The following is a 16224-nucleotide window of genomic DNA, read 5'->3' as shown; positions in this document are numbered from 1 at the left end:
GAATCCACTTCACCGCTGCCCAATGTTCTTTTCTCGAATTGGAAAGAAAACGACTCACCACACCAACGGCGTAACCAATATCCGGCCTTATACAAACCATGGCGTATATCAAGGAACCAACCGTTGAAGTATAAGGAATTTTCAACATTTTTTCCTTATCTTTCTCACTTATAGGACATTGATTCGAACTAAGCTTGACGTGACCCGCAAGTGGACAACCAACTGACTTTGCTTTATCCATATTAAACCTCTCAAGAACTTTCTCAATATAGCTTTCTTGAGACAACCAAATCAGCCCCTTTTTGCGATCACGAATAATTTTTATACCAAGTATTTTCTTTACCGGCCCCAAATCTTTCATAGCAAAAGACTTGCTCAATTCCAATTTCAATTTGTTAATCATAGTATAATCTTGACCCACAATTAACATGTCATCAACATAAAGCAAAAGAATAATAAATTTACATCTAAATTTTTTTTCACAAACACACAATGGTCCGAAGTGATTTTAAAAAAATCATTATTCATCATGAAAAAGTCAAATTTTTGTACTATTGTCGCGGCGCTTGCTTGAGGCCATACAAACTTTTCTTCAATTTGCAAACAAATTTCTCTTTACCTTTCTCTACAAAACCTTCTGGTTGCTCTATGTAAATTTCTTCTTCAAAATCACCATGAAGAAATGTGGTATTCACATCAAGTTGCTCAACTTCAAGGTTCATACTTGCGGCTATGCCAAGTATAACCCGAATAGAAGACACCTTCACAACTGACGAGAAAATTTCATCAAAGTCAATACCTTTCTTTTGCTCAAAGCCTTTCACAACAAGGTGTGCTTTGTATCTCAGATTCTTGCCATCATTCTTCAATCTGAAGACCCACTTATTTTTCAGAATTTTCCTCTCCTTAGGAAATTTCATTAAATCATAAGTGTGATTTTCAAGTAAGGAATTCATCTCCTCTTCCATGGCATTTTTCCAATCATCTTTCTTTGCATGCTCAATTGCTTCTTGGTAGCTCTCGAGCTTCCCTTGATTGGAAATCAACACAAATTCATTGGGAGGATACTTTCTCGAAAGTTGCTGGTCCCTTGTCGATTTTCTTAACTCAAGTTGTTGTGGCAGTTCTTTAGTTGGATCCTCTTCCTCAATTTCGGGCTTAACTTCTTTTGGAGTAGCATCATCATCTAGATCTTCAAGAGGTGGCTGCACATCTCCTCCATTTTCATTATCTACCGAAGACGAAGGAGATGGATCAAGGTCAATGAGATCACTAGTTTTTGGCTTCGGTTGATCACATTTTCCAAAGTCTTTAATTGTTTGGTCTTCAAGAAACACAACATCACGGGTTCGAATAACTTTCTTATCGACTGGATCCCACAATCTATAACCAAATTCATCACGCCCATAACTAAGAAAAATACATTGTCTTGACTTACTATCAAGCTTGGACCTTTCATCCTTTGGAATGTAAACAAAAGCTCGACAACTAAACACTCTCAAGTGCTCATAAGACACATCTTTTCCGGTCCAAACTCTTTTTGGAACATCACCATTCAAAGGATAGGAATGAGACAAATTGATCACATCAACCGCTGTCCTCATTGCCTCACCCCAAAAGGATCTTGCCAATTTAGCAAGTGAAAGCAGACACCTTGTTCTTTCCACAATGGTACGGTTTATCCTCTCGGCAACGCCATTTTGTTGAGGAGTTTTCTTAACTGTTTTTTGGTGCCGAATACCTTTCCTGCGACAATACTTATCAAATGACCCAATGTATTTACCACCATTGTTTGATCGGATGCACTTCAATTTCTGTCATGTTTCTCTTTCAACCATGGCCTGAAAATGCTTAAATACATCTGGAACTTGACCTTTAATTTTTAGTATAAAAGTCCAAACTTTCCTTCAATAATCATCAATGAAAATAACAAAATAAAGTGCACCACTATGTGTTCTAACTTTTAAGGGACCATAAACATCCGAATGAATCAACTCCAAAACATTTTCTTTTCTAGATGTAACATTTTTATGAAAAGAAACTCTATATTGTTTACCCGCCAAATAATGAACACAAATTTTAAAACGTGTACCTTTCAAACCAGGTAGAAACTCTTTCTTGAGCAAAACTTGTAGCCATTTTTCACTCATATGCCCAAGCCGCTTGTGCCACAACTCGGTAGAAGTATCATCTTCAAGTGTATTGACCTTTACAAATTTTTCCTTGCATTGAATAAAGTGTATGAGTTTTTTTGCACTTAGCCACCAGCAAAGAACCCTTCATGAGCTTCCATATTCCATCACCAAATTTGTTATTGTAGCATTCGTCATCTAGCTTTTCGGTAGAGATCAAATTGAGGCGAATGTTAGGAACATACCTCACATCTTTAAGCAATAACTTGCAGCCCAAATTTGTTTCCAAGCAAACATCACCCATGCTAATAATTTTCGACAAACCTTCATTACCCATTCGAACACAACCATAATCTTCTTTGGTATAGGTAGTGAAGAAATCAACTTTAGAAGTCACATGAAAAGAAGCACCGAAATCAATCACCCAATTACTCTTTTGGCCCACAAAATTAATACAATCATCTTCACGAACAACCATGAGATCATCGGTAGTAACCACCGTTGTGTCTTCTTGCTTCTTATCTATACTTTTTTCACGTCTTTTCTCCTTCTTCTTGAGCTTTCGCATTCCCGCTTCATGTGCCCTTTCTCATGAAAATAATGGCACTCAATGTTTTTCTTTGAAAGAGAACCATCTCTTGATTTGTCACTACTTTGATCACGACCATGAGAAGTCTTATTTCTCCTCCTTGTTTTGCTTCGGCCTCTCACAACAAATGCCTCCAAATGAGAAAAATTCACTGATTTTCTTCTTGTTTCTTCATTCAACAAGCTACTAGTGACTTGGCTCATTGTTACAACTCTATCGAGCATCGAATTACTAACTGTCACAACCAAAGTCTCCCAACTTTCGGGCAAAGAACTAAGTAGTATCAAAACCTGCAGCTCATCGTTAAAAATAATTTTCATAGAAGCAAGTTGGTTAACAATACTTTTTTATTTCATTCAAATGTTCCGGAATGGGGTTGCCATCTTCATATTTTAAATTAACTAACTTTCGAAATAGAAAAACCTTATTTGTGGCTGATTTTCTATCATAAAGACTTTCTAATTTTTTTTCATAAATCATGTGTCGAAATTTCAGTAGCAACATGATGAAACACACTGTTATCAATCCATTGACGGATAACACCAACAACTTTTTGATTAAGCCTCTTCCATTCATTATCATTCATACCCTCAAGTTTGCCACTATTACCCTCAATGGGTCCATACAAATCTTTACAAAATAATAGGTTATCCATTTTAGTTTTTCAAATTACCCAATTGCTTTTATTGAAGTTAGACATGCGACCCATATTTCCCTCCATTGATTTACACAAATAAATAAACTCAAATAAATCGTAAACTCTGATACGAGTTGTCAGGGAAAATAGATGATTTTCCACAAGTAAATTAATCAATGAAAATAAAAATTAATGCCAAAAAATTAAATCAATAACGACACAGGAATTTTACGTAGTTCCCTCAATATGAGGTACATCCACGGAATCGAAATTCTATTCCACTATCAACCAAAAAGTTTCCAAACGAGACACAAATGGTCTCACAAATCACCCTTAGATGAATTCTAAATAATTACAAATAATCAAAAGGAAAGATTTCACTAAATAGATGAATAAAAATTTTTAAAATAGAATTATAAAAGAGCCAAAATAATATGCTCAAATCAAAACTAAAAACCAAACTAGATACTTCAAAGCAGAGTAGCAATCAACGCACAAATTATTGAACTTGACCAAGTCAAATACCAGCAACACTTCTCACCAATTGAATCAATTTTGCACCAAGCACTATGCCCTCACCCAATGTCAGCCCACCGAATTAAGAGTAATGATTCATCCTCTTTTCCCCCATCCCCTTTGACCCCCTCTCTTTCTCATTGGTTACTTTTTCTTTTTCTTTTTTTTCCTGCTCCTCCAATCACCCCCTGCCACGTGGCAAAGGGGGGAGTGAGGGGGTGACCCCCAAAAGGAGATCCCAAGCATTATCCCCGAATTAAATCAATTTTGTAACAGTCACCGCAACCTCACGCTACACACAAACAATATATATATATATATATATTATTGATTCTTGAGATTTTTTTTTTATAATCAAACTCTAGCTGTTATTAAATAAATTATTAAATATTTATTGAATTTTTAAAAGTTAAATATAATATATAAAATATATTAGAGTAAATTATATTTACATCTTATGAGATTTAAGTTTAATACATATTATTCCCTGACGTTTGAGAAATTATACTAACTCCCTTGTCATTGTAATTATTTAAACGGAATGAAGACATTAAACTCATGCACTCTCTCTTTTTTTGCTATGCTTTACTTTCTTTTTCTTTTTCTTTTTTCCACTTTCCTTTACTTTTTTTTAAATGTAATTTTTTCTATTTTTCTATTAGAAGTTGTTACCTTTTATATAAGTAAGGGGGTTTGTGAAATGAGACTATTAACCGTAGGGTTGGGAATGTAATCTCCAAAACGTCAAGAAGTAGTAATTGGACCAAATCTCAAGATGTGTCAATGTAATTTACCCAATATATTATAATCAAACCAAATCAAATTAATTAATTTTTTTTAATAAATTAATTAGGTCTCATACTCTACTAAGATAAAATATCCAACACAAAATAACCCTACTTTCCAAACTTGTTCTACCCGACGAGTTATTTATTTATTTATTTATTATTATTATTTTCTCATGGGAACATATTTTTTTTTAATAAGGTCGTATGGCATGGTCTTGGGGCCAAGATGTTAAAGTTGCGGAATTGTATTGGCGCAAGTATTGTTGTGGACAATACATTGGCCAAGTTATTAGGATACTGTTACTAAAATTTTGTTAAGGTCAATCCACAGACAATATTTATGTCAAGTTTGGCTAACTTAAAAAAGTGCATTTATTTCATCTTTTTATCTTTTTTAGGTTACATCAATCAACATCTCCTCTCTACTTTTTCTACACATAATACAAAAAAAGTCAAAAAGTGCACTTATTTAGTCTTCCCAAACTTTGCCTTAGTTTTTGTAAAACAAAAATAGATCAGATAATGTGGTGGAGTTTTATACCTTAAACGGATTAAGAATTTTTTTGGAGGTAATTAAATAAAAAATTATATATATATATATATATATGAAAGAAAAGGAACTAAATTGGTATTAAATTGATAAAATTATCACTTATTATGAGTTACATGAACTTGATCAAAAATAAAGAAATAGTAAAATTGCCAACTGGCAAGAAAACAGTAGCAATGGTATAGCTAAAATACTCCTAATATGCTAATTGTATACTCTTAGATAGAAATTACTCTTAGAATTCACTTTGTGTGAGTTGTGTTAGATCTCTTCTTTATATTCTAGTGGACTTATTTATAGGCTCAACCACATGAGAGAGGAGTAATCTAAACCCATGAGTTCCTCAACAGGCCATACTTTTCTCAACATCATCCATATCAATGTTTGACCACCCACCTAATTCCTTTACATGCTGCACAAATTTAGCAACCAAATTCATAATAACAATAAAAGATGATAAAGATAATACTAATAATAGTAGTAACGAATGTGGCCAAATTTATTCTTGAAAGATGATTTATGGTCTGAATTGACAAACCATAATTGATAGACCATAATTAACTAAAATAGATTTGGCCATAATCGACGGAAAATTAAATTATAGTGTCAACAATACCTCTTCATTTAAATGGATTGAGGATACATGAAATCCAATTGAATGATTTATAAGGCGGCTTGCCACAATTGAAAAACATTTTATGGTGCAAACAAATAAGAAAAAAAGTCCTAATAAAAGTGTTATTGCGTTCAAGTTATTTTGTGCATAGAGTTCTTGTGAGTTGTTACTGATTTTATTATAAGAATGCTTTCCTAGTTAACGATCAACAAAGGCACTAACCCTGATGTCTCAATTTACTGGCTTCATTCCTCGATATCTCGAATAAGGTAAACTGCTTGGATTAAGTTGACTGTGTGATTAGATTTTAGCAAACATAGTAAGATATATTTGTACATTAGTAGAATTAGTTTAGAATAGTAGGTTAACACAACTGTATTGATTCGAATCTAATATCTTACTTTACTAATACCTAAGTGTCTCCTTATGATCACTTGTTTTACATGACGAGTTCGATAAATATTTTGTGTAACATGTTTTCGATGCAAGATTTCCGCACACACACACAAAAAAAAAAAATTGAAAATATATTTTTTAATAATATATTAATTCAATAGTATGGATTTGCTTTGGTATTATTGGTTTACTAATTTTAAGCAACATAAATCACAAGTGTAAAAATCAACCATGTACAATGAGAGTTACAATGAGACTTGTGTGATTTTTTAAAGCGGACGTATCAGTGGGGATCAAAAAAAGGTATTTACAAAAAATTAATAAACATTATAAATATTAATAATTAAAATTATAAACTTTTTTTACCTTGTTATAATTAAATTTTTTTTTTTTATCCCCACTGATTTGTAATTCTCCTATTTTTTAATGTGAAAAATTCAAGTAGGAAAAACTATGGGACATTGTTTAGCCAACCAATCCACCAATAAAGTACAAATTACAAACTTAGGGCCTGTTTGTTTTCAGAGATTGAATGAAGAGTATTGATAGTGAAATGATTGTTAGTGAGGGAGGGGATTGTTAGTGAGGAAAGTGGTAAAATTATGTTTGTTTTGATGATAGTTGTTAGTATGGGAATTGTTAAATTATTTTTATATAAAATAATAAAACAAATAAAAACCATGGTTTTTACTTAACAAAAAACAGAATTTATTAAATATTAATGTTCAAAATGTGCTCTCCAACATTTACAAAAAATAAAAATAAAAATTTGCTTTTGTCTGGTTGACCAGCTGGACATCTCCCAGATGATTGGTAACATCCTAAGCCAAACAAACTATTTTCTAATACCATGTCTCTAGACAGATTATAAATCCCAACATTGAAGGCCCATCCTAATACGTTTTATGAATCCTCTCCCCAAATTTCCAAAAATATTAGTGAGTCTCACTTTCATCTCAATGCTATTCCTTCCTCTATCTTCCAAAACAAATGGACCGTTACCGACTACTAAGTCTAACCAAATTCATGGTGTTGAACCCTCTTAACTAGTTGGTGTGCTCTTTTTATAAAATTAAATCCACAATCTGTCTTCAACGAATAACAATGAATGGTTGAGTATCAAATCCACAATACCTATAGAATCCACCACAATTAACATAATCCACCAAAGTAGTGAATGAATGATGTTGATTAGCTTAGACAATGATCAATTCACAGCTCAATAGTATATGATTTCTTATTACAGTATTTTTTTTATCCTCCCCTCCCCACTATCGGAGCACGCACGGTTTTATTTTTTCACTTGGAGGTTTATGGGCATGGCATCCTTTATAAGGCGGAGCACGCACTGCTACTTGATGTTTATGGGCATGGCATCCTTTATTAGGCGGAGCACGCACTGCTACTTGATGTATGATTAATTTAAGTGTCTTGTTGTTTTGTTTCACTAATAGTTTTGTTGAGTAATACATTCGTGGTTTTATGAATTATTAGCCACTGAATTGTTTCTATCTAATTTGAACCTGGTTTTGATGCAACCAAAACCTGAAGGAGAAAACACACACTTGTGCTCAAATTTGTTGTTTGTTTTGTGATCTACATTTAAAAATGCGTACTTATATTAATAAGTATGCTTGCATATAACTTCACTGAATAATTGATTTTCCAGGATCTTTGGACCAGATCTGCCACTCGAATGAGAGAGAGAGAGAGAGAGAGAGAACTAGATTTGCGAGAGAATGACCTAGCAATGTAGGCGTGCGGCGGAGCCCCGATCGCTTCTCAATTTTCTCCACCCTTTTGATTGTGGCTGTTGTTATAGTGGTGGATGAACATATTAAAAAAAAAAAAAAAAAATTGAACAGATATATGTTTATGTGCTGGATTATATTTGAGTGTTGGTGGTGAGAGATTTCAACAGATAAGGGTTGGTTTGGCTATCTATTTCAACATATATAATTTGGTTTTGCTTGGTATTTCAATAGATAGAAAAAAAAAATTTAAAATTGAACAGATAATAAAATTTGGACAGATAAAAAATTTTCTTTGAACAGATAGTCAACAAAAAAATCAACAGGTAAATTAAGAGGTAAAATTGAAAATAAAATGTCCTTCAAAAAAAAATAAAAAATGACTTCTCACTAAACTATCCCACAAATTGTGGATCTCTCACTAATAAAAAAATATTCATTGAACATAATGCCTTATTCCCCTCTTATCTTGTCCTTTTTAACAATTTTCTCTAAAAATTATTCTATAGGTCAGGAAGACTACATGGCCATTTGCCTATCCAATTTGCCTATCCAATGAGATCACGTCATTTTTCTATCATTTTCTTATTTTTGGCATCATGTAATTCTTAGCCCCCTGCTATTAGTTGAGTACACTGCCAATGTAAAATTCCCGGAAGATTAGAATAATTCCTCACCATTAGGGTGTAGAATATGTTAAGCCAACCAATCAGAGGGCAAATGATGAAAAGAAAAATTCCGAACAAACTTTCAGAATAAAGAAGTTTATGGTTTTGAAACCAAAAGTTCCAAAATAATTTTAAGGACATGTCTCAATTCCCTTAACACCACCTCATTCCAATTCAAAATCAAAGTGTAATCAACACATGAAGTTTATTCAGAAATCAACTATATCAGATCAAATGATACATAATCTCTCTCTTACAATGTCTATTTTGGAGTTAGATTCTTAGAACTACAAATTTCATAAATTAATTCACAAACCAATAATGTTTCGTTCTTTTATCCCTAATCATTCCTCCTATGGTTAGTATTGCAGCAAGAGATGACTGCTATTAGATGATAATAGTTTTTATGATCCTCCAACTATGGTAAAAATGTCTACGAAATGTTAGATAATCAGGTTGCTGTGTACGTGCCAAACCTTTCATATTATGAAAAAATTGCAACAATTGTGTAGTCATTGTTCTATACACCTTGTCCAATGGCAATGTACACTTTTTTCTTCATTCCATATTCCGTGTAAGTAAATTATACAGACCCTTGGCCACCATGCTCTCCAGAGTCCAGACTTCAGCTGGTTTTAAAACTAGATGAAATTTTATCCTTAGGCAAATATTGGAAACAACTCTTTGACTCTATCAGACTCCAACCGGGTACTTTAGACATATTCCTTTGTTTCAAAATGTCCCAAACTCTCCCTGCATCATCAAATTTACCAGCATCGGAATAAATGTTGGCCAAAAGGACATAATACCCGGTCCTCTCTGGCTCCAACCCAATGAGTCTCTTTGCAATTCGTTCCCCAACCTCAAGATTACCATGAACTCGACATCCCCCTAATAGAGCCCCAAGTACAGCCCCATCAGGCCTCATCGGCATTTCCTCAATAAGCCTTTCAGCCTCTATAAGCAGCCCTGCTCGGCCCAAGCAATCAATCATACAAGCATAGTGTTTAAGTTCGGCCACCACACCATAATCCTTCATCATTTTGAAACAAGACCGTGCAGTTTCCACCAATCCACCGTGGGTACAAGCAGACAAAACACCAAGAAACGTTACGTCATTGGGTTTTACTCCTTGCATACGCATCTGATCAAAAAGCCCGAAAGCAATATCTAAACAACCGCCCAATCCGTACCCTAAGATCAAAGCACTCCACGAAATGACATCTCTCTCCGGCATTTTATCAAACACGTTACGCCCATAACACAATGCGGCACATTTTACATACATATCAATCAAAGCATTCCCTAAACTTAACCCTAAGCCTATACACCTTCTCACACACCACCCATGAACACTCTTCCCATGCTTCAACCAACCCAATTGGCCACAAACCAAAAGCAAGCTCACCATAACCACCCCATCAAGCTCAACTCCTACACAAACCATGTCCCTAAACACAGACAAGGCCAACATGGGTTCCTCATTTTGAGCATACCCAGCCAACATGGATGTCCACAACACCGAATCCCGCAGAGGCATTTCATCAAACACAACCCTTGCATAAAAAACTTTCCCAAAAGTCATATACATGAAAACCAAAGCAGAAGCAACAAACAAACTCCTCTCCATTCCCATCTTCACACAAAACCCATGTACCAAAATCCCGCAATCGATCGACCCAGCAGCAGCACAAGCCCTCAGAACAAGAGGAACCGTGAAAACATCGGGTAGAACATCGGAGTTACGCATTTGGAGGAACAATTCTAGTGATTTGAGGGGCGACCCAGAACGTGAAAACTCTCCGATTATGATGTTCCAGGAGTAGATGTTCCTGTGGGGCATGTGGAAGAAGACGGAGAGAGCATCTGGGGAAAGTTTGTTGAGGCGGGAATATGATAAAAGTAGCTTGGAACTGAGGATTATATTGCTGTAGAGGGAAGTACGAAGGAGGCGAGCGTGGAGATGGCGAAGATGGGTTGGGCTTGGGGAAGTGTGGAGGAGAGGGAAGTAGAAGGAAACGAGGTTGGGTATTTGTATATGTGATGGGATCGTAGAAGAAGAAGAAGAAGAATGTGTAGAGAATGAGAAGAAGAAGAAGAGGTTTTTGTTGGAGAGAGCTTTTGTTATCTTCTGCATCAAGAGCTTCTGCTTTCATTTCAGCATATCTGTGTTAGCTCTCTAATACTAACACACTTCTTTTCGGAAAATCATTCAGTATTGCTGAGTATCACGTATCTATCTATACGATTTTACTAATTATTGTTTATTATATTTTTCCATCACTTAACACCAAATAATATGTTTTACTTTTTTTACCAATTCACTTCTCATGATTCACTTTTCACAAAATTAAAATTTATTATTTTTCGTGTTTTTTTTTATTATTTTCACTGAATTTTTTAATATTTTAAATATATTTTTTTAATTTTTAAATGCACCTAACTTAAATATATTTAAAAAATATAATATTTATGAAATTTTTTTAAAACAAATTCATTAAATACTAAAAATAAAAATAGAAACGAAAATTCAATATATCTTAATATTCTTGTATATTTATTATTATTTTTAAATATTTTATTTTTGGATACATCTAAGTAACGTACATTTTAAAAAAATAAAAAAACTACTTAAATTTTTAAAAGTATTCAATAAAAACAAAAAATAAAAAAAACTCAATTTAAAAAAATTAAATTCAAAAACTTAAAACTAAACACATTGAATATGAATCCGGATCACCCGTCGCCTTCTCCTGTCGCCCCCAAAACGACGTCGTTTTGGGGGCAAATTTTCAAAAAAAAAAATGCAGAGAAGAGGGAGGAAGGAGGGAGGAGGAGGAGGCTGCGAGCTCGCCGTCCTCGTCCCTCACCGCCGTTGCAGCCGCCGTCGCAGCCGTCGCAGGTCGCAGCAGCTCCACCTCGTCGCAGCACCTGCGACCGCCATCGCCTCCGCCTCCGACCCGTCCCCACCTCCTCCTCCTCCTCCTCCTCCTCCTCCCCTGTATTTATGGCCCCCTCCAGTCCGGCCCTTCCCCTCCTCCTCCTCCTCCCTCTCCCTCCCTCTTCCTCTCCTTCTTCTCTTTTCTGCGTTTTTTTTTTTTTTGAAAATTCGCCCCCAAAACGACGTCGTTTTGGGGGCGACAAGAAAGGGCGATGGGGAAGGGCGACCGACGACCCATTCCCCATTGAATATCACCTAACAGAAAATCATAAGCCTCATTTTCTCTGACATTTCATTGTCCAACGAAGAGTACCCCAATAACTTTCCCTTCTTTTGTTTTTCTAGAATTTATTTTATTTTATTTTTTTGGGAAACAATGTTGTTTCACAAGGAGGTTGGTTGTTTGAAACTTCAAGTGACAATTTTTTTTTAATTTTTCTTGTTAGTTTTTAGTAATTTTTTTAAAAAAATTATGTCAAAATTTTGACTTTTTTGATTCATCATGTGTAGATCAATTTAAAAATTACTTTTTAATTCTTTTTCTTTTAAAATGTTGGTAAAAGTTCACTATTTTTTATTTATTTATTTTTCCTGATTTAAAAAAAAAAATTGATTTCCTGATTTATCTTGTCAAGTAGAATTTAGAATATTATTACTTTTTCAAAAATTAAAAAAAAAATTCATTACAAAAAAAAAATAAGCCATTAAAAAAAAAAAAAACTCAAACACCCACTATTACATTTAAATTTAAATTTTGCATTGATCTCTATTATTTAAAAAAGGAATAATTTGATCCCTATATACTTTAAGTTTAGTTTTGATTTAGTCTTATAGTTCAAATTTCTACGTTAAAATTAATAATTTTTAAACATTAGTCAATTTCCATAGATGTACACAAAGAATAGATTAAAAAAATTTAAATGAATGATCCAATTGTTCAATTTAAAACTATAAGAATCAAAATCTAATTTGAATCAAATTATAAGAATAAAAAGTGTAATTTACCCCTAATTGAATTTAGAGAAACAAATTGAGAATACCAATACACAATTTGTGAAGGAAAAATATTTGTAATTAAAAACTTGTTCAAAATTTCAAATGGGAGAAAATAAATTTAAAAGGAGTGCTGCTTAGGAATGTCAAAGGGCAGGGCGGGGCGGGTTGGGTTTTACACTCTTCACCCCCGATTTGCGATTTTAATTTTTTTTCCCATTCCCATTCCTAAAATGGGGCCATTTTTATACCACCACACCCACCTCTTCCCACCACACCAGTTTCTTTTCCACCCTCTCCTCCGGCCCTTCCCTCCACCATGCCACCCCACAACCCTAGCCACCACAGCCACCACAACCTCTTGGACCCTCGTCCCCCTTTTGACCCTGCAACTTCCAACCCAACTTGCTGCTAGAACAAGGTCAGGTGCAAGGGAAGAACATGCACAGTGCAAGAGAAAACTCTGCAAATCTTCTTCATTTTCACTGCAATGCTGGTGGATTAGTTTTTGAAAGCTTTCATCTTGAACTTTTGAAATTGGAATTCTTGACACAGCTGTCAGGGCCATAGCGACTATTCATCACCATAGAGTCCTCCATTTGTTACTTTCTTGATTGATTGAACTAGTGCTTGTAATGTTAGATCACCTGAGTTCTCTTCCACCTCCAGTGTTCTATATATGTAAGAGCTTTAAGTGAAACAAATAGTCAATGAATCGTTCTAAAAAAAGAGTCAATGAATGAATCTGTCTGTGCATGGAAGTTGATTGAATGACTCCAATCAATTTGAGGTAGCAATGAAATGTGTATGAGATTACACTCCAAACATAACAAGTCCATCTCAATGTACAAGCATTAACACACTAAAAATATCATTTTGTTTTGTAAATTTACAATCCAAACATACCAACTCTAACTTACCAACCCGCAAAGGGTCGTGAGGCTGAACCAAATATGAAGAATGAATCTATATTTGTGCATGGAGGATTGAGTGCAATGCAGTGGTGGTGGGTTCCAATTCGACAAAGGTAAAATTGCTTGGTCGAAGGTCCAATACAGTAGGTAGCAGACCTGTTCGTCTAGGTTCTCCTCATTTTCATGTCCCAGTCTAAAATATTATTCAGTGCACTCATAGCAAATCTGTTCTTACATTACAACTCCCCTCTATCTTCTGCTATTAATCATGCTATTAATCAAAAGGAAACGTCTGAGAACACATCACACCCATGTGAAAGGGTTGTATTCAATTCTGTGATCGGTTTCTGTGTTTCTAGAACTATAACCAAAAATAGATTTTCCCTCCCCAGATTTAAGCATTCCAGATAAAAAAAACATGTGCCCCTATTGTGTTTCCCCTCTCCCCTGGTAATTGGACTTGGAGGCAAGGATTTGCAGTTGACGGGTTTTTTTTTCTCTTCCTATCCCTATTCCATTTACATTATCTCATTCACACAAATCAAACAACTACACTGAAACAATGACTACTTTTTCAAGGTTTATGTTGAGCATGGATCGATGACCGAACTGCTTGCTGAAAAGATAGAGCTTTCCCATTCACAAGCACTTGTTCCAAGAAATCCACACGGACTGATCTGAACTGGTAAAACTGGTACAATAACACGCGTATGAAAACAAAAGTTGTCATGAAATTATTTTTAAGAGTGAGGAAACAATTCAAATAAAGTCTTTAATAACTTCAAAGAATATAATATACCATGAAATGAATTACTCAGACGACAAGATGTTAGTTTTGGTTCCACAACTATGACTAGCATATTAAAATTAGGGTTAAATTCATTTTACCCCCTTATGGTTTGGGGCTGGAGCACTTTACCTCTTTATCGTTCAAATATAGCCAGAAAGTCCTCATGTAGTTTTGGACTAAAGTGCTACCATTAGTTTTTCCATCCAAACTAACAGAATGAATATTACACACTATTTTTTAGATTGGGTTTTGTTTTCTGTAAAATTCAAATGAAATTAACACAACGAAATGACAATTTTACCATCATTTTCTCCAAACCTAAAATTAGATTAATATGTTAATTAAAATAAAATACAATAAATTAAAATATAATTAAGAATTATCTAAAATATAAAATAAAATTAAGAATTGATTTATTTTACAATTAAATAAAATATAAAATAAACAATAATTAGGAATTGATCTAAAAATGTAATTAAATTAAAATTAGATTAACATGATAGAAATTATAATAAATATTTAAGAATTTAGAATTATTTGTGATCTAAAATATAATTAAATTAAAATTAAAATTAAAAATTAAGAATTAAGAATTACAAAAAATAATTAAGAATTTATAATTAATTTTGATTTAATTGAATTAATGCTAGACATTATAAATTATGTGTACGAGAAATCAAAGAGAAAGAAAATAACAAAAAAATATAGGATTTGAGGGTATTATAGTCATTTCACATCTATAGTTAACGGTGTCAATGGTTGCATTTTAGTCTAAAACAACATGGGGGCCATATGGCCATTTTTAAAAAATAGGGAGGTAAAGTGCTATCAAGTTATACCACAGGAGATAAAATGGATTTTGTCCTAAAAATTAAAGAAATTAGGATAGACCAAAAAAAAGAACATACCTTTCCTTTCCAAGAAAAATCAACATTACGGTAATTAGGCTCCACCAGTGTGAGCTGATCTCCTTCTTTAATCTGTGAGGGAACCACCAATCTCAGTAAATTATTAAATTAATGAAAGATATACTAAGGCTATGTTTGGATCATGAATTTTGGTAGGGATTCAGAAAAGAAAAATATGGGTGAAATGCAACTATATTTCATTCACATTTCAACCACTTTTTCCTTTCCCTTTCCAATTCCAAATTCCTACCTAAATCTATAATCGAAACACAGCCTAAAAGTAAATCAAAGCTGCTCATTTGAAGCACGTTGGGAACTATTCTTTTTTCGCTCCACAAGAAGGAACTAGGTCTTTTGCTGAACTAGCTCAACAAAACTTTCTTCCTTTAAATTCTTTTTTGTTTCAATTAAAAGGGAAAAAACTTAAAAGAATATTTAGAGACCCTTCATATGGATAAAGAGAAGAGAAAGTGAAGTTCCAATAAAAAAGGATCTCCAATCTATCAACCAGAGTCAAGGAACTTACTGCATCATCACGTATTCCATACACCGAGAGGACATAGCAAAAGTGATTTGAATCACACACCAAATAGTATCTGCATAATCAAAGCAAATGTAGTTCCACCTAAATAAATAAATGGTGATACACAAAACACTAATGTCCCAAACATGCAGCCTCTGGCCAAAAGGAACTTACAAGGGAGCCACATTCTCATGCTTCACAAAGAATAGCACTTTTCCAATAATTGCAACTTGTTTGTTCAGACCCTCTGACAGACTATCTATAGTGGCTCTTCTGTATGAAGGATTCACTTGCAGAAAAAAGTTCCAATTATATGAACTGTTAAATAACAGGTTCAATGGAAAGAGAGTAGGCCACTAAATAAAGCATAGAAGAATCAGGTAGCTTACAATTAACTGCAGCTAGAGATGACGCCAAAGAAACAAGTCGTTTCGTCTTAGTTTGTCCCTGTAAAACAAAGCAACATTAGTGCAAATGTTCTCTGTGCAAAGAAGCTATATCAGTCTGGGAAA

General features: G+C 34.0%; 2 protein-coding genes across 6 annotated transcripts in view; both read right to left on the bottom strand.

The window, feature by feature from the left end:
- Positions 1-8831: 8831 nt before the first annotated feature.
- On the bottom strand, positions 8832-10880 carry LOC114281579 (Pentatricopeptide repeat (PPR) superfamily protein). The gene has a single exon (XM_028224083.2). The coding sequence runs from the start codon at positions 10778-10780 to the stop codon at positions 9269-9271; it is 1512 nt and encodes a 503-aa protein (XP_028079884.2). The 5' UTR covers positions 10781-10880; the 3' UTR covers positions 8832-9268.
- A 2433-nt stretch (positions 10881-13313) lies between these two features.
- LOC114281578 (uncharacterized) overlaps positions 13314-16224 on the bottom strand; it is a 31496-nt gene continuing 28585 nt past the window's right edge. For all 5 annotated transcript variants that reach the window (XM_082892472.1, XM_082892470.1, XM_082892471.1 and 2 more), the window contains exons 9-13: positions 16102-16159; positions 15887-16001; positions 15716-15785; positions 15190-15261; positions 13314-14182 (exon numbers count right to left, since the gene is read on the bottom strand). In XM_082892472.1, the coding sequence (XP_082748598.1) occupies positions 14066-14182; positions 15190-15261; positions 15716-15785; positions 15887-16001; positions 16102-16159 (432 nt within the window). In that variant the 3' untranslated portion in view covers positions 13314-14065. The remainder of the gene's footprint in view (positions 14183-15189; positions 15262-15715; positions 15786-15886; positions 16002-16101; positions 16160-16224) is intronic.

The sequence above is a fragment of the Camellia sinensis genome, chromosome 10 (assembly GCF_055761805.1).
Source record: "Camellia sinensis isolate YWXY chromosome 10, ASM5576180v1, whole genome shotgun sequence".
In the NCBI taxonomy this organism is placed as follows: Eukaryota; Viridiplantae; Streptophyta; class Magnoliopsida; order Ericales; family Theaceae; genus Camellia; species Camellia sinensis.
Note: the sequence above shows the minus strand (reverse complement) of the source record. Positions and strands in the feature narration are given on the sequence as shown.

Bases quoted from the DNA above. Each gene is read 5' to 3' on its own strand.
- LOC114281579 (XM_028224083.2), bottom strand. From the start codon at position 10,780: ATGCAGAAGATAACAAAAGCTCTCTCCAACAAAAACCTCTTCTTCTTC.